The following is a 24025-nucleotide window of genomic DNA, read 5'->3' as shown; positions in this document are numbered from 1 at the left end:
GTCAAAAGCAGCACAGCTCAAATCTCAGAGCAGAGGAAGCAGCAAGCAGCAGCAGGCATGGCCTGTGGAACCCACAACAGGACTGTCTGCAGACACCCGGCACAAGGTTACTGATTGAGGAACACGATAGGGCATCTGAGGCTTGAGAAGACAGGGGTGGCACTCTCAGGAACATTAAGTCATTCACTGATTCATTGATTCATTCATTGACTGACTGATTGATCCATTCGTTGTTTAAAGTCCAGCATGGTACCCAATGCAGGGCTTGAACTCATGACCCTGAGATCAAGACCTGAGCTGAGATCAAGTCAGATGCCTAACTGACTGACCATCCAGGCGCTTCTGGGAAATTAAGGCATTTAAAAGCAGCCAGGCTTCCAGGAAGGATTAGGCGCACACACAGGCCCTGGGATGATGCACACCCAGATAAAACCCACACCTTTAAGCCCTCATGTTGTGCTGACCAGCAAAAGTCTTCCTCTGCACAGAACCAGTCTCTGAAAACTGGGACATGTTTCAAATGCCCAATTTTCAACAAAATATCACAAGGCAGAAATAAGAAACCATGGTTCAAATAAAGGAAAAAAAACCCAAAGACCCAGAAATGGTTCTTGAAGAAACAGTATAAGACAAAGGCTTAACATTAGCTTACGAACATAGAAAGATTCTGTGAACTTGGGAGACAGGTCATTCGAAATCACTGACTCAGAGAAGCAGAAAGAAACAGAATGAAGAAAAGTGAAGAAAGGCTAAGCGTTAAGCGTTGTCTAGCATACCATCAAGGGGGCCAAAATGGGCACTATGAGAATCCCAGAAGGAGAGGAGAGAGAGAAAGAGAGAATTCTTTGAAGAAATAATGGCTGAAAACTTCCCAAATTTGAGGACAGACATGGATGTATAAATCCAAGAGGCTCAAGGACTCTAAGGAGGATAAACCCAAAGACACCTATACTGGGGCACATTATAATTAAACTGTCGAAAACCAAAGACATAATCTTCTAAAGCAGCAAGGGTGGCTCACCGTGTATGAGAGATCCTTAACAAAATGATCAGCAGACTTCCTAGCAGAAACCATGGAGACTGGAAGAGTGGTATGATTAAAGTGCTGAAAGAAAAACAAAAACAAAAACAAACAAACAAGCTGCCAGCCAAATTTTCTATATCCAGCAAAACTTCACAAAATGAGGAAGAAATTAAAACATTTCCGGATAAATAAAAGCCAGAGGAATTCATCACCACTAGAGATGCCCTATAAGAAACAGCTTAGGCCTTCATGTTGGAATGAAAGGGTGCTAGACAGTAATCAAAGCCACACGAACATATAAAGTTCTCTAGTAATGGTTAAATACATGGGCAAATATGGCGATTCGGTTTGGTAACTTGACTTTTAATTTGCTACACGACTTAAAAGCCAAGTGTGTAAAACCTATGTTTGTGGATATACAACGTTTAAAGATGTGGTTTGATACATCAACAACAAATGGAGGGCAGAACTATAAAAAAGTAGAGTTTTTGTATATGGTTGAAGTCGCTATCAATTCAAATGAGATTGCGATAATTTTAAGGTATTAAGTGTGATCCCCATGGTAACCACAAAGAAAATATCTGTAGGATATATAGAAAAGCAAATGAGAAGGAACTAAAATGTCCCCACAGAAAAACAAAACAAACGAAAAACCAACTGAATACAAAGGAAGGCAGTAACCGGGTAAATGGGAGAAAAGCTCTAAGACACCGAAAACAAGTAACAAAATGGCAAGAGTAAGTCCTCCCTGGTCAGTAATTAGTTTAAATGTAAATGAATGAGGGGTGCCTGGGTGACTCAGTAAATCATCTGACTCATTTACAAAAATTTTTTAAAGTTTATTTATTTTGAGAGAGACGGAGACCACGTGAATGGGAGAGGGGCAGAGAGGGAGAGGGAGAGGGAGAGAATCCCAAGCGGGCTCCACACCGCCAGCACAAAGCTCAACCCAGGGCTCGAACTTATGAAACTGCAAGATCATGACCTGAGCCGAAACCAAGAGTCAGACGCCGAACCAACTGGGCCACCCCACAGTGTCTGACTCTTCACATTGGCTCGGGTCATGATCTCACGGTTGTGAGATCGAGCCCCAGACCGGGCTCTGGGCTGAGCGTGAAGCCTGCTTGAGATTCTCTCTCTCTCCCTCTCTGTCCCGCCCCCAAAATAAATAAATAGATTAACTAATTTGAAAAAGTGAATGTAAACGTATCATCCTTGCACAGGGGCCACGCTAACCTTCTCTGCATCCTTCCAACTTTAGTCTATGTGCTGCCGAAGCAAGCACAAGAGTGAATGTAAACGAATTAAACTCCATGATAATAAGACAGATTGGCAGAATGGATAAAAAGCCAGGTCCATCTGCACGCCGTCCACAAGGCTCACTTTAGATAGAAGGACACACACGGCTTGAAAGTTAAAGGATGAAAAAGGGTATTCCACACAAAACAGTAATGACAGGAGAGCAGGAGTAGCTATATTGATGTCAGACAAAATAGACTTTAAGATAGGAACTATTTCAGAGGCAGAGAAGGGCAGCATATAATGATAAAAAGGGCAATTCCCTAAGAAGACAGAACAGGTACAAACATACACGCACCAAATATCGGAGCTCCTAAACATGTGAAGCCAATATTGACAGAATCAAAGGGAGAAACAGCTCTACGGTAAGTGTGGGACATTTCCAATACTCCACTTCCAATACTACCAGAACAAGCAGACTGAAGATCAGTAATGAAAACTCTAAACCCATCATACCCAAAAGACCCCTGCAGAACACTACCCAACATAATCCTACATACAGAAAAACCTAAGAAAATGCATACCAAAAAATTGTTAGAACAAAAAACAAATATATACCATCTTCCTAAGGAGCCTTTTAGGTATTTTTTATCAAATCAGCCCCCAAAAGAGGGGAACAATACTACTCCTGTTGACAAAGTACGGTCTAGGGGTGCCTGGGTGGCTCAGTCGGTTAAGCACCTGAGTTCGCTCGGGTCATGATCTCACGGTTTGTGAGTTCGAGCCCCACGTCGGGCTCTGTGCTGGCAGCTTGGAGGCTGGAGCCTGCTTTGGATTCTGTGTCTCCCTCTCTCTATGCCCCTCCCTCACTCTCACTGTGTCTCTCTCAAAAATAAATAAACCCTAAAAAAAAATTAAAAAAGAAAAAAAAAGAAAGTATGGTCTAGGGACGCTTGGCTGGTGGCTCAGTCAGTGGAGCATGTGACTCTATCTTGGAGTCGTGAGTTCAAGCCCCCGTTTGGGTGTAGAGATTACTTAATGTACATACATACATAAGAATGAAAGTATGACCTAGTGTAAAAATAACGTGTTGTGACGTTAATAACGTATGTAAAAGTAAAAATTATAATATCAATAGCACAGAGAATGGAAGGGGAGAAACAGAAGTTTACTGTTGTAGGATTGCACTGTAAGCGAAGTGGTATAATATCATTTGGAAGCAGACTGTGATACGTTTGAGATGAGTACAGTAACTCTAGATAATTGACTAAAAATAATGCATGTTATTCTAAAAGACGTAAAAGTTTTTGTCACCCTACATTCATGAAGTGTAGGAGTAAAAATAGTCCTGAATTATATTTGGTGTTATTTTAAGATTTTTCATCTTTTATGTATGCACGACGTAGGTTCACACTTTTTTTTTTTTTTAGACTTGTCATTCAATTTTGTAATTAAAAATAAGCTAAAGATAAGAACTATCTTACTACTATACAGAATCCTATATAATTATGACTTGTTTAGACTCATATTTCCCAAACTCTTCTGTTTTATAGACCAGTAAAATATACTGACCATAATCAGTAGGCTGGTATATATTAAAATTTTTTTAATGTTTATTTATTTTTGACAGAGAGAGAGAGAGAGAGAGAGAGAGAGCGAGCATGAGCGGGGGAGGGGCAGAGAGAGAGGGAGACACAGAATCCGAAGCAGGCTCCAGGCTGTCAGCACAGAGCCCGACGTGGGGCTTGAACTCACAGACCATGAGACCATGACCTGAGCCGAAATCGGACGCTCAACCGACTGAGCCACTCAGGCGCCCCTAGGCTGGCATATATTTATTAATTCTTTAGTTGTCAGAGATGACATAAAAAATTAGTAACAATTATCTGTAACGCTAGCATTTCATTTCATAAGGACATTTTAACAGCACAACTTTTCACGATAAAAGACTATGGTTGATTATCCATAAGAAACCTCAACTTTGATGCATTAATTTTTCTCACTTTTCTACTGATGGGCAAAAATTTCAGCACCAACTCATAGACGTTCATAAGCTAGTGTTTGTCACCCCCTGGTTTTCACCCTTTTCTCCCCTCCAGCCCCTGTTAGCTGGTTCATTCACCAGAGGGGCCCAAGTGTCCATCAAAATACTCGTTTCCCCTCCTAAAGTGCCCCCATCACCTTTGCAAGCTTATTCTCCCCCATCTAAACTAAAGCTACCTATCTTTTCAGACTTTTTACCATGTTTGTCTGGCAACTAAAACGGTTTTCCCCCTAAGAAAATTTATGCCAACACCATCTTGGAAGAAATGTCTTTTCTTCCTGATAAAAACGCACAAAAAGACTGTTGGAACTAAAAAAGCGAATTCACTGAAGCTGTAGGATACAAAGTCAACACCAAAATTCAGTTGTGTTTCTACAGGCGAACAATGAACAACCCGAAGAGAAAAGTAAGAAAACCATTCCATTTGTAGTAGCATCAAAATGAATAAAATAGGAATAAACTTAACCATGAAAACAAAACACTTATACACTCAAAACTATACAATCATAAACTGAAAGAAATTGAAGAAGACACAAAATAAATGGAAAGGCATTCAGGTTCACGGATTGGAAGACTTAATATTGCTAAGGTGTCTTTGCCATCCAGAATGATCTACAGATTCAAAGCAACTCCTACAAAAATCCAGAAATAGAAACATCTACCCTAAAATTAATATGGAACCTCAGGGACCCCACAACTAGCCAAAACAACCTCAAAAAAGAACAATGTTGGAGGTCTCACACTTCCTGATTTCAAAACATATGACAAGGCTGTAGCAATAATCATAGTTTGGTGTTGACATACAGACATATATAGTGGGTACGCAGCTGACTCAGTGGGAAGATCATGAGACTTTTGATCTCAAGTGTTTGAGCCCCATGCTGGGTGCAGAGATTATAATCAATTAATCAATCAATCAATCCAGACATACAGACCAATGGAATAGAACACAGAACCCATAAACAAGCCCCCTCTTATATGGTCAAATCAAGCATTCCATGGGGGAAAAGGCAGTCTTTCAACAAATGGCACTTGGAAAACTGGATATCCACATGCAAAAGAATGAGGTTGAACCCTCATGAACCCTTTACACCATATATAAAAACTCACAATGGATCAGACAACAAAAGAAAACCAGATAAATCAGACTACATCAAAATTTAAAACTTCTGCATGAAGGGGCACTATCAACAGAATGAAAGGACAGCCCACAAAGTGGGCGAAAATAGTAAATCATCTATCTGATAAGAGGTTAGTATCCAGCGGCACCCGGGTGGTTCAGTCTAACTCTTGATTTCAGCTCAGGTCGTGATCTCATGGTTGTGGGACTGAGCCCCACATCAGGCTCTGTGCTGACCGTGCAGAGCCTGCTTGGCATTCGCTCTCTCCCTTTCTCTCTGCCCCTTCCTTACTCCCACGCTCTCTCTCAAAATAAATATAAAAAAAGGAGGGCAGTATCCAGAACACAGAAAGAACTCCTACAACTTAAAAAAAAGACCCAAACAACAGAATTAAGAAACGGACAAAAGACGTGAAGAGACATTTCCTCCAAAGAAGATACACAAGTGGTCAGGAAGCTCGTGAAAAGATGCTCAGAGTCACTAGTCACAAAGGGAAATGCAAACCGAAGCCACAAAGGAGGTGGACGCCACTCTACACTCCTAGGATGGTTATTACAACAAAGGAACAAGTGTCGACGAGGACGGGGAGAAACCGGAACCCGTGTACACACGCCAGTGGCGAGGGTTTAAAGTGGTGCGGCGGCTACGGAAAACTACACGGCAGTCGTTCAAAAAATTAAAAACAGAATTACCATTTGGTCCAGCAACTCCGCTTCTGTGGGTAGTCCTGGAAGACCCAAATGCCGGGGGTCCCGCAGGTATTTGCACACCGACGTTCACGGCAGCGTCATTCACAGTAACCAGAAGATGGGAGCAATCCAGGTGTCCGTAGACGGACGAACAAACGAAACACCGGTATATCCACGCAACGCGATATCATCCAGCCTTAAAAAGGGAGTTCTTACACCTGCCACGACACAGAAGCACCTTGATGTATATGCTGAGGGAAGGAAGCCGGGCACGGGACAAATACCATGTGGTTCTACTTACAGGAAATTCCTAGACACATCCAGAGACAGAAAGAACAAGGGTGGGGGCTGGGGGCTGGGGGTCAGTGTTTAACGGGTGCGGAGTTTCAGTTTGGCAAGATGAAGGAAGTTCTGGAGAGCGCCGGTGGTGGGGGTTACACGACAATGTGAATGTGCTTTATGTCCCCGAACTGGACACTCAGAAGTGGTTAAAATGGTGAATTTTATGTTTATTTTCCGATAATTAATAAGCGGCTAATAACAGCACTTACCTTGCAATAGTGCTTGGAGAACAAGGGGCACCCGCCACGTGTGGCCCCCATAAACAAGCCCGTGCTCTGGCCTCCCAACTCCAGGTCCCTGATCTTTCCAGCTGGAGCTCCGCTGAGGAACACCCTCCTGCCTGTTCGAGGGCTGGCTTTCCTAGAAACCAGGGACAGCATGGAGGGCACGGTGTCGTGAGCCTGGCACAGAACCTGGGGCCCTCGGCACACCAACTTCCCTTCTCCGAACGCCATCCACACACGTCTGCAGCCACCACACCCCCCGGCTGACTCTCCAAGGGCTACTCCCCACTCTGAGCTGGAAACCCGTCCTCTGAGGGCCACCCCCTCGGGGCTCACGGACCCATCTGCCTCTGAGGACAAACGCCCAGTATAACGGCCCCACCTGCGGCCACCCACACAAACCGGAGCCCTCACGATCGTCTACACTTCTTACGGCACACTGGTTTACATGCCTGGGACTGGACTGCGTGGTGAGACCGCACGAAATCAGCTGCAGGCTTCCCCTCTGTGCTCGCCTGGGGACAACGGGGCACAACGAGGAGTAAACGAAAGGTGATGCCTGGGAAGGGCTTGGAGTTCTGGCCCTGGAAGGGGTCTTGCTGGCCAGGCCCTGACTTGGGTGAAGCTGTCCTCACAGCAGACGCAGCGCTTCCCAATGGAGCGAGTCCTTAAAATCCAGAATCCTCATTTTCCAATTAAAGCAGCAACTGCCGTCCCTCCCCAGTCCTGCTTCGCCGTTTCTCATCCTCGGACAGGAGTTACACCGCGTGCTCAGGAACTGCCTCCCCCTCCATTCTGCACCGTCCACCCCCATCCCACAGGATGAAGGATGCACAGGGGGAAGGACACCACACTGGTGGTGCGGGGCCGCCTCCCCCCTGCGTACACAGGTCCCTTGGCAGCCGCCCTGAGGTGGGGAAACCAAGCCGAAAGGGACCAGATTCCCAGACATGTCTCACACCGTCGGGAGTCAGGACCAGCCTCATCGCCATCACAGAAGACGCTGAGCGTGGGTCCGGACCCCCAAGTTCCAAGCCAAGACCCCTCCCAGGCGTCACCTGTCTGTCCATCCCCAGGAAGCCACCCTGAAGCATGGCTGTGTTGGCCCAGGGGGCTCGGTCCCCGAGGGGCTGATGGACGCTCAGGCAGAGGAAACAAGCATTTCCATACATGTAAGAGCAGACACATCCTTTTATAAAATATTTATTCTAAAAAAAAAAAAAAATCACACTGTACAAATTTAGATAGAACATTCTCAATGCTCATATTTATAAAAATGTGAACATGACAGACTGGAGTGAACGGACAAACTTTTCTTGCTGTTTCTTTTTAAATTAGGAAGGAAAAGGTTTTTTTCCTGGTACAATGATAGTAAATGTCAAGAAGGCGTCCGAAGAGCCAGCCGATGAAAAGCCTCAGATTCACCTGCCGCCCCGGAGCTCAGTTTTCTCCCGGCGGGATCTGAATCCGCCGCGTGAGGAACGGCGTCCCCGCAGGGTGACGAGGCCATGCTGACCCACATCCAATGCGCAAGGAGATCCCGGAGCCAGTTACGTACAGCATAAAAGTCTGTGCTTAGAGAAAAACCAGCTCGACTTGTTCATAATTTCCTGTTTTCTCTAACAAAGTGGGTTTTCTGTACACTTGTTACAAAGGTCTGTACAAAAGCACAAGGCTCCTGTGAGGTGTCATTTCTGAGTTAAAAACGGACGATATAGAATTGTCTCCTACAGTTCCATCTGTACATTCACACGCAGGAAGGAGTACGATAAAAAAGGTTTCACAAAGAAATCCCAGACCGGAGAGTCCTGGTTCCTACAAGGGAATTTTAAAAGCCTAGACGTTTCCACTCTGCCGCCGTAACAGGCAGCTCCTCTAGAACTCCATTTACCCGCGTTCGCACACGCGCTGTCGGGCCTCCGTGAACACGGCGGGTGAAGCAGAGAGGAGGCCCAGCAGCCGGCGGGCGTGCTTCCCATTCTGGGCGGCAGGGTGGGCGCGCTCACAGCCACGGGTGCCAGGCGGGGTCCATGCGGCACAGGTTGTCCAGGCTGTTTGCGGCGGCCACCAGGGTGTTCACTTTGCTCTCCCCGCCTTCGAACTGGGCCAAGTTGTGCAGGCGGGTCATGATGGCGGTGACGGCCTTCTGCACCAGGGAGACCAGCTGCTGGCTGTCCATGTTCTCGGGCTGGCCGGCGGCCGAGAGAGGAGAAGAGGTGTCCTCCTGCGTTTTTTTGTGCCAAGCAATGATCTCGTCCCGAAGCACGGTTTTCAGGATGCCATCCACCTGTGCCAAGAGAGAACGAGACGATCCTGGATTAACCAGGAGCGACCCAGAGGGGCAGCTCCCTAAGGAGGTGGAGCCCGAGCACAGTGAGCCGTCGCGGCCGGTCAGCCCCAGCACCTGGGCCGCGGCGTGTGCCTGGCGGATGCGGGGGGCTGGCCCCCAGGGGTACAAACCACCTCCTCACTTGGAGCAGCGAGGGCCCAAAGGCACAGGGTTTGGTCTGGTCTTCTGCAAAGCCGGGGCACATGTGTCCAGGGGCACCTGCTGCTGTCACGCTGCTTCCTGGTGCCGAGCGTTTAAATGAGCACCTGCACACCTGACAGGGGCTTGGTTGGGCAGGCCCGTTCCCAGCACCGAAGCTTAGAGTGAACACCGCTTGCCCTTATGGGGCTCTGGTACTAACAGAGAAATGTTCAACATGCCCGGTGGTGACGGGCACTGTGCAGAAACAGCAGGTAAGGCGGGCTCAGAGGGGTTTGCAGGGGGTGGGGGCTGGTGACAAGATCACATTTGGGTGGAGACAGGAAGGAATCAAGTGGGTGTCACGGGACATGTGTCTCACGTCAAGGAGGGCCATCCCCGGGCCTCCGTGTGGCCACGGCACAGACTCAGGTTCTAGCCCCAGCTCCACCTTCTTGCCTGGGTGACCTTGATCGATTTACTTAGTCCTCTGTGTCTCAATTTCCCTGTTTATATACTGGGCATAGTAAGAGAGCCTCCCAGATGTGTTTTTAAAAGACACTCCTGTACAAAATGGTCTATGTTTTAGTGAACTTAAAAGCATCCTCTACATTTAGGCTGTTAAGAAATCTGGGTCCAGAGTTTGGAGAAGGTGGCCCGACTCCTCCTCATCTTGGCCAGCACCGTCTACACAAGGAACAATGCACGGTGCTACTCCACATCGTACCAGGCCCCTGAGATACGGGTAGTGCTTCCTTCGTTGTTCTCTTTTAAGGTTTTCAAAGTAAATGCCAGTGTAAGGACTGCCCTATGATGTTTCCAGAAGCATAACATTTCTAAGTGAGGACTTGCTGTTCCAAGCCTTACGCCCCGGCTAAGTGATGGTCACAGCACAGACCACTCACTCACGGAAGAGCCACAGGGCTGCTTTTCCCCCTGTTCGTACTCCTGTTCCAGAAAGCACTCCTCGCTAACAGACAAGCGAGCACTGAAAGCACAAGATGTGTTTGATGTAAAAAGTCTGTCTTCACAGTTAAGCATTTAGCTGATAATCTTACAACTGTCCTGAGCAAATTTTTTGGAAAAGCAACTGGTATCTGCAGGCGTCTCTAGACACAAACTGCTCATCTGTGGGGAAAAAAGGTACAACCCGTCTCCTAAGCTAGAAGAAAAATAAGTTGCGTTCAGCTCCCAACCGTGAGGAGAGAATAACTGCGGTGAAGACGGGCTTGGAGTCAGTGGGAACTGGATTCTAATCCCAGTCTGCCCTCTGCCGGCGGCACGAGCTCTGAGCTGCCCACCTTGCCCGCCAGCTGGACAACTGCTGGGAGAGTCTGAGGAGAGGCCACCGAAGCAGCCGGTGCGGTGCTGGGCGGGGACGGCGCCGAGAGGAGGGCAGCGCCATCCCACACCCGCCCACGGCTGGGGCGGCCGTCGCATGTCCTACCGCCACGACTGTCCTCTAGGACCCATAACCGCGGTGCCAGGAAGACGGCACAACCCTACAGACAGTATTTCCGCCCTTTTAAAGAAGAAAGATCTACATCAACACAAAACGGACACCAAATGGAATAAACGAAACCGGCAAGCAACAGTGATAGTTGGGAAAATGATCAGTAGAGGCTTCTGACTCCTTTTTGTAAGTGCTTTGAGACAGCAAAAACTTGAAACGCTTTTTCCAAAATGCAGAAGCTTTAACTGTGCAGCCGCAACACTCTCCCTCCGTACTGGCAGACCAGCAGCTGTGAGGCCGCGCGCATACAAGTGACCCCAGCCACGCACCACACCAGCCACCGTGGCCTACCTTGAAGTTGGGCTGGGCGAAGCACCGGGCGACAGCGATCATGGAGGCTGTCAATGGGCCGGAGACGCCGATGGTGGTCAGAAACTCGGAAATGTTGGGGGTGAGGCGGAAAGGGACGGGACGGTTGGCATCTAAGTCCCCGGTCGCGTCGTTTATATCAAATCGGAAATAGGCCACGTTCAGTTTGCCGGTGTCCTAAACACCAGAAGGAAACACTTGTGGAACTGAAACCACACACCAGAGAGGTCTGGGGAGAGGTGCCGTCTCCTCACACCCTTTACCTGAGCGATCTGTAACATCTCGGGGTTGAGTCTATTTAAATGCAAGACGAACTCTGCAAAGCCAATCAGGGCGAGCTGGATGGTGAACATCTTCCGGAACGTCCAGTAGTCCGTGGCGTTGGGGAACGTGTGCAGAGCCCACTCCTTGAGCATGCTGCGTGGTACCATGTTACTCTGAACCTCCTTGAGGATGTCTCGAAGGACCTGCAAGGACAGATCACCCCATGATACCTCCCTCCAATTCGCTCGTTTTTTTTTCTCCAAAAGGAAAACTCTCCAATTGTAGGTTTGTACTTACTTGGCACCAACAGAATGAATTCTATTGAGAAATATGTATGTGATGTTGTCTGACTAAATACAGGGATGTCAATTTCCCTCTAGGGCTCCACACCGTATGCTCAAACCAACACCACCGCCATCTGAATAAAAGCCTTAGGAGCACGACGCGTGATATCTGTCCTGCCAAGAATTTAGGCAAAATCTGAATACCGTAACCTGCTAACCAGAGAAAATGCTAGGCCGGTTAACAAAAAGAACAAATAGTTGGATGACAACAATTCACACCTTAGACTATTAAAGACGAAAGGTGTATAACTGAAGGAGCTAGTCTATCAAAGTAGAGCAGATGTTACACAACACTTTAAAGTGAATTCTGTGCTGGAGGACTCACAACACTATTTCAAACACCACTAATTCAGAGACAGTCTCAATAAAAAGTCTGCCGAGTTAATTCCGTTCCTGTTAGACCAAATGGTAAAGGCACAGGTCTGTTCTGGGCTAAGTCCTACCTATGGGCTCTGACTACCACTAAAATGCAGGCCCTAAGCAACCAAGAACCACAAACACCATCGAGAACATTAGCAAACATCAGAAACTTAATTCGAAGCAGGCTGTGGGCTCTGAGCTGTCAGCATAGAGCCTGACGCGGGGCTCGAACTCATGGACCGTGAAATCATGACCTAAGCCGAAGTCAGACGTTTAACCGACTGAGCCATCCAGGTGCCCCTGGAAAACTTTTTTAAATTCTGGAAATTAAAGGCTTATTACAAAAATCCGAGTAGCTTTTACTCAAGCGGAAAAAAAGGCTGAATCTTGGTGACAGTGATCTTTGTGGCAGTTTGATTATACCATTCCCATCTACCCAGCTCCACAGTGGCTTTGCGACCATGACAGCTGTAGAAACCAGCAGCCAGGAGTGGGCAAAATGCGTTCAAAAACCTCATCTCCAGAGAAGTGCCACTATTTGACTTATCTGGCAGCTTCCTGTGGGTGGGGGGTGGGGTTAGGGGGAGGAGGAAGCCCCATTTATTGGGCTTGTCTCTGATCGAACTTCGAGTTCAGCCAGTGAGGAGCACCCTATCCGACAGGCGTTTGCTGAAAGCAGTCAGTGACGACCACGTCACCCTACAGATGCCCAAGGCAGCGATACCAGCTGCAGCACAGAAGATGATGGCAGACAAGAGGAAGAGTGAGGGAGTACGATGACCACAGGAGGCTTCGAAAAGCCTCGATATATTCTTGAGAATCTAGAAGGTCACTAGAAGGTCACGAAAAACCTCAGAAAGCCCAATGCTTCCACTTCTGGTTGACCTGGATCTGCACAAACAGGAAGTAGAAGCTAAGGCAGAACATAAACTACTTGGCCAAGTGGAAGGCATCCCCCTCCCCCCATAGAGGCCCTCAAAAAAGGCGGAAGGAAGACTTATTGGTTCAAAGCATTTAAGAAAATCTGTCAAATCATTAGCTAAATGAGCAGAGACTTCAATGGCTGCACATGGCGAAAACAGAGAATTTACAAATCAGTCCAGGAAAGTCACTAAGCAAACAACAACAATAACAAACCTTAGGGAAAAGGATCTGATTTCTAGAGTTAACATATATTATTAAAAATGTCCAGTTTTCAACAAAAACGAGATAAATGAAGGCTCAGGAAAACATAGCCAATACACAGGAAATAAAATGAAACCACTCGTATCAAGTCACTTGCATCCAGAACATACAAAGAATTCTCAGCATCAAAAACAAAAAAACAAATCATACAATTTAAAAATAAGCAGAAGGCTTTAATAAACATTTCTCCAAAGAAAATATGCAAACAGCCAATTAGCACACGAAAAGTTGCTCAACATCACTTGTTATCAACCAAAATGAATGAGAATGACTATAAGAAAAAGAGATAATAACTGTAGACAAGAGTGCAGGGAAAAGAGAACCCTCATACACTGCAATCACCTGGGAAAATAGTCTGGGAGTTCATGTAATAGACATAAAACTTACCACGTGACCAATCAATTCTACTCCTAGGTATGTATTGAAGAGAAATGAAAACATATGCCCATGTAAAAATATATACACAAACGCTTACAGTCCTTAGCACTGGCCATAAGTCAAAAAGTATCAACAATCCAAAAGTCTACCAACTGATGAATAGATCAATTACATGTGATATAGTCATACAAGGGACTATTATTAAGCAATAGAAAGGAACAAACTACTGATACCGAAGCAGGGTTCAATTTCACAACTATGAGATCATGACCTGAGGCGAAATCAAAAGTCAGGTGCTTAACCAACTGAGCCACCCAGGTGCCCCTCAACTGTTTTAAAGACAGATTGTGGTCATCATTCACAACTCTGTGAATATGCCGGAAACACTGAATTGAACATTTTAAAGGGTGAATTTTCGGGGCGCCTGGGTGGCTCAGTCAGTTGAGTGTCTGACTTGATTTTGGCTCAGGTCGTGATCTCATGGTTCCTGGGATCAAGCCCTGGGTCTGGCTCTGTGCTGACAGCATAGAGCCTGCTTGGGATTCTCTGTCCTCCTCCCCTACTCACATGTGCTCTCTCGCTCTCTCTCAGAATAAACAATATCACACAGATAGTTTGTAAAACACATGGAACCTCATGTAAATATGTATTTGCAGATAGAGGTCATCAGTTTCCATAATGTCAAAGACAAATAAATGCAGTCTTAAGAATAGAATCCATTCATCTTGCACAAACACCTCAGTACTGTCCTCGGTCCACAGAGTGACCAGGCAGTCACCTGCACCCTGATGAAGCCCTGACACCAATTCCCAAGGGAGGCCACGAGCTCTGTCCACAGACACCCATCAACAGACGGGTTCCACTCGTTTTGCCTGCACAAAGGTAGGAGGCTCGCAACAGAGCCCGAGGCCCGGACCGCCTCAGGCCCTGCCTGTACCCTGAGCACTGCCCAGGCGGGTGAGGCAAGCACCCTGTGGGCTCCATCTTCCTAGAGATAGTCTTCCAGGTCCCAGGCTAACTGAAGTGAGTCCCTGGGAGGATGGAAGCAAGATCAGAGCTTCCAGCTTCGTGGCATCTCTCCTAAAAATCACGAGGCCCTCTCGGGAGCCACAGGAAGGACCACGGTGGCTTTGGGGGAGCAGGCCACGATAGAGCTACCTTCTGGTGATGCACACAATCCCGCGCAAAACCTCTTCACCCAGACCCCCACCTGCCCTGCTTTCTAGCAAGGGCAGGAATCTGCTGGTGGGGACGGCCCTCCACCCACCTGATGAGGCCAGAGCCGCATGGGACTCCTGTGGGAGGCACTGTGCTCCCACACCAGGCGACCAAAACAACTGGGCCTGACTCGTTTCAGGGCTCGCCACTTTCCACATTTTAAAAAGCATACACAACACAGAGGCCGTGGTTCACCCCGGCCCCGGCCGCAAACCAGAGGAGCGTGAACGCGGACTGGATAAGCAGCCTCATATCCCTCAGAGCAGGTCTGGCTGCCAGAGGAGTTTGCCGTCAAGATATTCTGCAGCAAATGTCACCACATCAGGGGCCATGGTCGCCTAATTCTGACCACTCACAAGTCCAGTGAGGGAGAAAGGTCCCTCTCAACCGCCCGCTACTCCTCTAAGCGCTCGTGCCGGGGGAGCTCCGCCACAGAGCGCAGCTGGCCCGATTCGGTACCTGGTGGCTGGCCTGGGTCCCGCGTGCCTGCACCGTGGCCAGTCTGTCATAGTAGCGGGAGATGGGGTTGTCGTGCTCGATGCCCTTCTTCGCACAGCGCTGCTTGTAGATCTCCACGAGGGAAAGAGAAGAGGGGTTGTCCTCCACGAGGCGCATCTGAGGGGACACCGCCACAACTCGAGGAACTGAGGAGAAAGGAGGAAATGACTGAGACGACGCCAGGGGGCAGCGCTCGACTCCACCTCCAGGGCCGTCTTGGGAGGAGATCACTCGGCCCTTCACGAGCAGAGGACGGGGGTTGGGGGAAAGCTGGAAGTCCCACACTGCGTACCCACTCAGCACATGGCACGAAGCCCAATCTGCTGAGCGACGGAGCCTGAGCCACCAGCCCCTTTTGCTTAAGACACAGATGAACGGAAATTCTTTAGAAAGCAATCTTTAAAAATCGGAGACTGCCAACCTCGTCCGCTCTTCAGAGGTCCTCCTCCATCGGCACCCTGTCAGGAGAAATCAATCCTCCCACTCACTCCGAGGTAGGAGTGTGATTTTGTCAGGCGGTCTTCCGGCGTCGGGGATGGCTGGGCCCCGTCTTCAGGAAATCAGGAAAACGATCCCTCACATCATTTTCTGTGCCTCAGATAAGTTTCCAGAACCAACCTGGTCATTCTGCCCAGTCACTTTGTGGAGCTGTATGGGCAGTGATGGGCACTCTTTATGAAGCAATTCACCCCACATGAGGATAACCCACGTCATGACCACACTCAAGCAGAAAGTGTTGGGTATGGCTGCCCTGGAGCCAGATTGTCCACACTCACATCCCGAGGGCTGTTTTCCCAGTGACATGACCTTGGGAATGGTCACTGGACTTGTATGAACTTCAGTTTCTTCATTTATAAATGGGACTACAATATGTACCCATGGGGTTGCTGGTAGATTAAATAACACTTTAAAGATATTAGATCAATGGGGCACCTGGGTGGCTCAGTCGGTTAAGTGTCCGACTTCAGCTCAGGTCATAATCTCACAGTTCCTGAGTTCAAGCCCCGCATCAGGCTCTGCACTGACAGCTTGGAGCCTGGAGCCTGCGTTGAGTTCTGTGTCTCCCTTTATCTCTGCCCCTCTCCGGCTTGCGCGTTTTCTCTTTCAAAAACGAACAAATGTGTGCTTGCTTCGGCAGCACATATACTAAAAATGAACAAATGTTTAAAAAAAAAAGTTAAAAAAAAAGTTAAAAAAGATATTAGATCAAGGAAATATTATTAAAACTTTTTTTTTTTTTTTTTTTTTTTTTTTAAAGCAAGCTCTATGCTCAACGTGGAGCTTGAACTCAACCCTGTGATCGAGAGTCACATACTCTACTGACTCAGCTAGCCAGGTGCCCCTTAAGACATTTTGTTGAAGATATTTTGTAGAAAGCTGAGTAATTTCCAGAAGATAGCAAACGAAGTGTGCCAGCACAGGGTCATGGCAGCAGCCACACTGGTGCTGCAGGGGTGGGGAGGGAGTGGGAGCTATGACCCAGTATCTGCACCAGCCTGTCCCTAGGCCACAATAACCACTTGCACCTGCCCTGAGTGTCAGCGTGGTACGTGTACACAAACACACCCTCCCCCTCCAAATACACACACACACACACGCCTCTGACTTTTAACGAACATAGGTTTAATTTGGTCTAAGCTCAGTCAAACCACGGCTACTGGCTTGTTCCATGGTTTCAACCCATAAAGACATCCCACAGTGACTCGAGGGCATGTATTTGGACTGTCATTTGGTGCTGACCAAGAGGTTGTTTCTTTGGAAAAGACAAAGAATCATCTATTACCCACAGATGTAATCAACACTACAGATCACATCATGTGCATGTTAAAATGCATACAGTTTTCTGTATACTCTAGTTCCTCAATTGACTTATTTGGGGGATAGTGAACTTTAGGGTGAAAGATTTTAAGTCAAAACGGGTTGGATTCTTAGCCATCAGAAGAAAGTTCCCTATGGGACTGGCTAATATGCATTGCAGTAGGCTCCCAACCTCAGAGGTTAGATGCTAAAATGTTTTGACCGTGGTTCTCTTCTCTAAGCGGGATCACAGGCATCTCATCTCTGCCCGTTACAGACAGAAAGGCTCACTCATGAACCACCCAGGACAACTACGTATGGAAAGGCCTTACTCGGAGGCTGCTGGTGGCCACCTGGCCACGATTTCTGTGGCGTTCACTGGCCTTGCTGACTTTCCCTTGCACCGCATTTCACTCCACGAAGGCTCGCTCCAGCAGGGGCCGTGCAGTGCACTGTTGAGTTCCAGGAGTCGTTTGAAGACCGCACTTAAACACACTCACAACACGCTGCTAACACGCCCACGACAGGCCCGGTGCCAGCGCACGTTTCCCCAGAGCACGGGTTCCGGGCGAGGGAAACCAGCAGCGCGCACAGGCAGGCACCCCCCTTTCCCAAACACTCATCAGAGCACCCGTCTTGCAGTGAGAAGGGAGCGGCTTCTTCACGGCACTGGGTCCTCATTCCAGAACCCTCCCTGCTTGGTGAGCTTCAGGGCATTCTCAGTTCCCCAGACGGCACGCGGGAAAATCTGCAAAGGCTAACGGGACCGGCTATGTGCCCCCAAAGCGCACCTGTCATACCTGTGAAAAATAAGTGCCTCTTTGTGGTTTCCTTTCTCTTCTCCAAACAGGGGTTCAGCAGCCGGAGCAGCTGCAGGACGCGCTCCTCTCGCCGGGACTCCGTCAGGCAGGCGTCGTTCATGACGAGGTACGGGTAGATCTTGCCGTTGTGCCCACGGATGTACAGTCTCCTGGCTGCCGTGTTGTGCTTCTGCACAATTTCCACCCTGGGCATAAACCTGCCCAAACAAGCACACGATGAAACACCAACTCCCCTTCCTGAGGCTCGACTTCCAATCCTCTTTGAGAAGAAAAGGGAACTTTACAAAGACAGCACTCGGAATCGTCACAAAAAGACAGAACGCGCAGCTACAGAGGTCACTCTGACCAGGTTTAAATGGTACGACGGGATTTTATGACGTGGGGGAAGACATCTTGACACAGGGAAACTCAAAGGCGGAAGAGTAGATGACGCTGTCGTCGTCAAACAATCGGGCCCCGGGCTCCGACTTCAGGAGCTCCAGATGGGCAGCTGACTGGTCTCTGAGCACCCAGCCACAGAGCCGGGGGACAGGACGGTCTGGCCCAGGGGCCATGGGGAGCAGCTGCCCCAGGAGCAGGCTGAGGATGGACACACCTCGCCCTCACCTCCCTCCCTCGCGCCCTGGCTACGGACAGAAGACGAGGAGCAGGGTGGGCGGCCGGAAGAGGAGTCAGATTTGGAGGACTGGGAAATCCAAGTCCAGATGCACGAGAGAGCAGAGCTCCGGGTCTGATTACGACCATTTGTTACCACACCTTCTACATTTAAAATAAGATACAGTATACACACCAATGAATTTTATAATTGCCCAATTCTGCTTTGACTACTAAGCTTTAAAAGTTTTACAGACCGATAACCTTTCTATCATGTCCAGTTCTGTGGAAATTAGAAAAGAGCCTTTCAGAAACAAAAGAAACACAAAGGGGACACAAACAAGACATTTACCCCATCAGTTCGACCAGAACCCTCTACCGTGCTTGATGGCTCAGATCCGAGAACAATCTCTCGTTCTCCCACTTCAGGGGCCAGAAGGAACCAGAACGGCAGCCCCAGGTCTTCCCTGAGGCCAGTCGAGCGGCTCACTTACCTAGCAATCTTGATGTAATAATGTGTCGGCTTTGGCATCAGAAATTCTCCTGGAATTTCTACTTCAGCGGTCTGTGCTGAGAAATTGCTCAAAAACCGGCACTTTTCTTCTATGAGGAAGAACTTTGGAAGCTGCTTGGTTTTAGCCTCCAGGATTTTGATCCACTTTTTCAACTTAGAGATAAGATTATGTAGCTTCATGGATCCTGGAACGCTGAAGTCAAAATCTTCAAAATAAAATGTAATTAAAAACATTTTTAGTCATCTGGGGTGACCCGGAATTCACTACAAAATCACGCTCAAGAGCGTCCCAGAGAGGAAGCAGGAATGTTTTACTCTATACCCAACCTGGAGCAAAGCATTTTTGCCTCTCCCACTCTTTAAAGTGTAAGCTGAAGACTGACCGAGTGATGGGGACCCTCAGGTGGGACCGGTCTCCCCCCAAGACTGGAGGAGGGAACACATGGAGTGCCGACAGGAAGCCTCAGCCCCAACGGTCACAGGTTCCTTTCAGGAAAGGATGCGGGGAGCACCCTGAGGGACACGGGAACCCAGGGGGCCGGCAGCCCCACCTGAGAGCAACCACCACAGTGAGGGCCAAGGCAGTAATCCAATCCAGGCAAATGCTAGGTTATAAACCCGTTCATCAGAAGACACTTAGACAAGAAACTAAAGTGCCAAACACGGAAAGCATGCATTTTATATTTAAACAAATAAAAATCCCAGATGACTGTGTTCCTCAGATTTTACTGAGACTCAGTACTGAAAAGGCAATTAAACTGAAAAGTCCATCGTCAAAAAAGACCTCAACCCCGCACTGATGAGCGCCACTGGTGGGAGGGGCTCCACGTGACTCTCGCTCGCAGGAGCCCGAACATCAGGATAAGCCGCACCATTTCTGTGGGAAACAGACCCCGAGGGAGCCACCATCCTCGCGCCGACAGGACCGGGATCTGTGATAATGGCAGGGTGACCTCTGCACTCAAGCTGAAGGGCTCTCAGGAGCCTCTTGCAAACGCTCTTCTGCAGAGTTAGGTCGTGCGGGGTGAGCCTGGTGCAGTCCTGAGAGGCACGCCCAGCCCAGACCCCGGTCCCCTATCCAACCTGCCTCCCCTACCAGGGTGCTGCAGGCTGGACCGATGCAGGAAGGCGATCGGGGGTAACCGATGTGCCCGGTGAGGGCCCCATCGACACCTACACGGGCGGCCCAAAGGCACCAGAAGGGCTGCGGCCGTCCAAATGTAAACCCAGCCTCCAAACACCCAGAAGCACCGAAATCCACAGACCCCCCCTGGGTCAGCCCTGTGGCCACGCCCACCTCCACCCTGAATCCGAACACCTGGCCACCGACCCGCTTTCCACCCCCGTTATTACGTGATTTCACAAACGCTTCGTAACAATCTCTCGGCAGGCATCCCTTTGAATTGGCTTTTCACACTCGGCATAACCTAAGGCTCGTCCAAGTCACTCAATCAATGGCTAACTCCATTCTGTCAATCTTAAGCGAGCACGGATGCATCACACACTCCCCATTCTTATTCTCAGTTTGGTGCCACTGCAAACAAAATGGCTGTGACATTCATGGACGAGTTCGTGCAGGGAAAGAAGTCTTCATTCTCTGGGATAAATCTGACCTGTTTTTTAGCTTTCTCCCACCTCCTCACTGGGTTAGGTAGCAGCCAGCACGTGCGATACTGGCCGAGGACGGGAGTGGGCAACTCTCGCTCTCTTGTGGGAACTAGAAGGTGGTGCTCGGACCCAGAGACGGCCTTCCTGGGAACGGGTGACCAGAGGGGATGCAGAGCTCGGAGTGAAGTATCTGAAACGCCCACACTTGGAAGAGGCTGTCAGAGCCTCACGGCGGTCGTCTCTCACAGTTCAGTTTTTAAATTTTTTTTTGTATCGACACCCAAATGACTTGTCTCCCTCTGAATGTTCTGTTTCAGATGACATTTGATTTAACCAGCGGACATTTTAAGGTAAAGACATACTAAACAGGGGCACCTGGGTGTCTCAGTTGGTTAAGCATCCAATTCCTGATTTTGGCTCAGGTCATGATCTCACGGCTTGTGAGTTCGAGCCCCACATTGGGCTCTGTCTGCGCCGAGTGTGGAGCCTGCTTGGGATTCTCTCTCCCTCTCTCTTTTTGCCCCTCCCTCACTTGTGTTCTCTCTCTCTTTCAAAAATAAACTTAAAAAAAAAAAAAGACTTAATGTCCTATTTTTTAAGTAAAATAAGACAGTCTCCACAAAATTCACCTCAGACTTTTCCTTTTTCAGGAAAGACTGACAGCATGTCACGTGAACATCACAAGGAAAATAATCTAAGGTGACCAAAGTGCTTCAGGGTAAAAGATATGAAAAGCTCGTATTTTATCGCTCAAAGAACATCTTCTTCAAGGTGTGGGATCAGCAGGGGAAGCCCCTCGACCTTAAGGCGAGTCCAGTGTTACCTTTAATGCCCAGCTCACAAGGCAGGGGAAGACACCCGGGGGCCCCGGGGTGCCTGGAATGATGGCAGGACACACCCTATCCTGGATGGATCAAAAGTAAGTCATGGCTATAGCTGCAAAGCATCCTGTGTAATTAGTGGGACATATTTTCTTTTATGTGATTTCAACAGAGTCTACACAGCACAGGTTTCCAGCCGTGTTCTCTGTGATGTGAGTTGTTAAAAGATACTTTAGACACACTGAGCCCTGGTGCTCACCTGGGCTCCTCCGCCAGAGGGTGGGCAGGTTGGCAGGGTGGTGGCAGGACACAGGTGGCAAGATAGCCTGCGTGGGGGACACGGTCGGCCCCTGTGCACACGCGCTGTGGGAACCAGGGCCCCCGTCTGGCAGATGAAGACTGAGGCCCCGGGAGATCGGACCTGCTCGCCTCCGACCACACCAGGCTGGAGCCAAGGTTCATACTCCTGGGGCTCTCGGAAAAGGCCTGGACCCAAACCAGGGACAATTGATGATGATACGACCTCCTGGTCATTCTGCCACCTGAATCCACTATGAGTCTGAGCCCTACTTGTCACCTTGAGCCCACTGCCTCACCTCACACTGTTCAATTTTCCTACAAAAACCAAGTGTGGAGGGGGGTGGGAGGGGAGGGCGGGTTTAGCCTGAAACCCTCCTCTTCCCTACACCCTCCATCCCTCAGGCGGAGCCTGGTTCCAAACCTTAACCCTTCACTCCAGAGAAGGACGGGCAACCACAGGCTGGCAAGAGTCACCGTGACCTTGTGACCTGAGGCTACATTTTAAACAGAGTGCTGCCAGCTCACCCAGTAGAGTGCTCACGAAAACAAGGAACTAGCTGGCTGAGATGTTAAAGACAGACCAACAACAGCCAAGTGGAACTCTCTGCAGGTATAGGGAAGGGACTCACCGGTTGTGAACTGGCCCTTTAGCTTCTGGAAGACAGGGTCCTGGGCGGTGGCCTGTGCCCGCCTGGCCAGGGACTCAGAGGCCGCGCTGGAGAACATGGTCGAGACGTTGGACACGTTCTCTAGGCCCACTCCGAACGTGCTCACCAACTTCTTGACAAAATTTAGAGTGTGGGGGGTAATTTTGGCATCCGACACCGCCCCGCTTTTCTCAAATGCAACAGAGTAACATTTCGCCAGGCCCTGCTGGAGCTGCCTGAGAACCTAGTGGAAAGAGACCCAAGACAATGCACAAAACAGAGCTCCCAATTCAAGCGGCTAACCAGCCACACGGCACCTGCTTGGCAGGTCCCACCACCGCCTCCCGGCACACAGCACGTGTAAAATCAGACAGCACAGAAGGGACAGAACGCCTGTGCACTCCACGGTGTCAGCTGAGTTTTTAATGATGGGGACTAAGTGTCTTGAACATTAAAAAAAAGAGAGAGAGAGAGAGAGAAAGAAAAAAACCCAAACCAAAACTCCACTTTTTGGGTCACACACATACCCTTCTGTTGTCGGAAAACCCTTTCTATGCAGCCAGTTCTGAAGTTACTGCTGCGTGTCTGACACACACATAAGGTAATAGTAACAAGGGGGCCTCTGGGCCAACAAGATGAACATCTAGACAACAGGGCTCATCACTCTGTCATCAGCTTGCACTGCTAACACCACTAAGGAGAGGGCCTGGCTGTGGAAAAGCTCACTGGAGGACCAACTCCGCCTCTGCTACCTACACCTGCACCCAGCGCACACCCAAGACCACCGCGGCCCGGGTAACTGCTGCTAAGTGATACTTAATTGAGCACCGTAATAAGCACGTCAAGGCCAGCGGAACTTTCTCAATTTCACCTCCTTCTCAAGTTTCCTGCTTCAAATATTCGGGGCTGCATTAGTGCACAAACGTTAACTATCTGCTCACTCTACTGTTCGATTCGACAACACAGACATAAATGAGCAGGCACCCAATCTGAAGGCGACACGGCCCAAAGCACACGGGACGATGGGTTCTCTGCACGTACCTCTTCGTGCCAGTTTTCTCTGAACCAGACCATCTGATCGACGATGCCTTCCAGGGAAGACAGAAGAGTTGGGTGCAGTTCTCGCTGCATGTGCATGATTCGGCTGCAGCGCCACATTGGTGCTGTTGCTCTTATGGGCCCTGGATCTGATGCAGAATGGGACTGGTTACCCACTGAACTTGGCTGCTGCTGTCCAGAATCTGAGAGCAACACACACAACGCCAATGTCAGCGCAAAACTGGCCCGATGCGAGAGCTCGGTGCTCTAGGGGACCCATCGGCCAAAGCAACGCTGTTCCTGCCGGCGTGTTAGCACATCACGACAGCCGGCTCCCCGGGGGCTGGGTGGGAGCCGCCCCGGCTCCGCGGAGAGGTGCACCGAGGGACTCAGGCCCGCAGAACGCCACTGCCTACAGCCTGGCCTCCAATGTGTCGGCGGAAAGCGAACAGGCCCGTGTGCTGAGCGGTGAAGTGAGGTGAGGGTGCATGAGTGTTCGTGGTCCTCTCCTTTTTAACTTTGCTCAAAGTTTGAGCATTTTTTAAATGTTTGGAAAAAAATTCTTCACATTCCTTGCAGACAGCTCAGGGAATCTGAACGTACTTAATGGGCAAGTCTCCATGTTCTCATTGAGGAAAGCCAGACCATGTACGTTAAAAAGGTATT

General features: G+C 49.0%; 1 protein-coding gene and 1 non-coding gene across 12 annotated transcripts in view; both read right to left on the bottom strand.

Annotated features, from left to right (window-relative positions):
* Nucleotides 1-1250: 1250 nt before the first annotated feature.
* Nucleotides 1251-24025, bottom strand: part of TRRAP (transformation/transcription domain associated protein) — a 119633-nt gene continuing 96858 nt past the window's right edge. For 8 of the 11 annotated variants that reach the window (XM_047837443.1, XM_047837449.1, XM_047837447.1 and 5 more), the window contains exons 64-72: nucleotides 23363-23562; nucleotides 22304-22565; nucleotides 18926-19151; nucleotides 17817-18034; nucleotides 15181-15365; nucleotides 11236-11439; nucleotides 10955-11149; nucleotides 7915-8970; nucleotides 1251-1262 (exon numbers count right to left, since the gene is read on the bottom strand). In XM_047837443.1, coding sequence (XP_047693399.1) covers nucleotides 8686-8970; nucleotides 10955-11149; nucleotides 11236-11439; nucleotides 15181-15365; nucleotides 17817-18034; nucleotides 18926-19151; nucleotides 22304-22565; nucleotides 23363-23562 — 1775 coding nt within the window. In that variant the 3' untranslated portion in view covers nucleotides 1251-1262; nucleotides 7915-8685. The remainder of the gene's footprint in view (nucleotides 1263-7914; nucleotides 8971-10954; nucleotides 11150-11235; nucleotides 11440-15180; nucleotides 15366-17816; nucleotides 18035-18925; nucleotides 19152-22303; nucleotides 22566-23362; nucleotides 23563-24025) is intronic. The other 3 variants (XM_047837451.1, XM_047837452.1, XM_047837453.1) reach the window with 1 other exon arrangement.
* LOC125154868 (U6 spliceosomal RNA) lies at nucleotides 2204-2309 on the bottom strand. The gene has a single exon (XR_007147961.1). It is a non-coding gene; the product is annotated as a U6 spliceosomal RNA (small nuclear RNA).

Source organism: Prionailurus viverrinus, chromosome E3, assembly GCF_022837055.1.
Source record: "Prionailurus viverrinus isolate Anna chromosome E3, UM_Priviv_1.0, whole genome shotgun sequence".
Taxonomy (NCBI): Eukaryota; Metazoa; Chordata; class Mammalia; order Carnivora; family Felidae; genus Prionailurus; species Prionailurus viverrinus.
The sequence above is the reverse complement of the archived record's forward strand: the minus strand, read 5'-3'. Positions and strand labels throughout refer to the sequence as shown.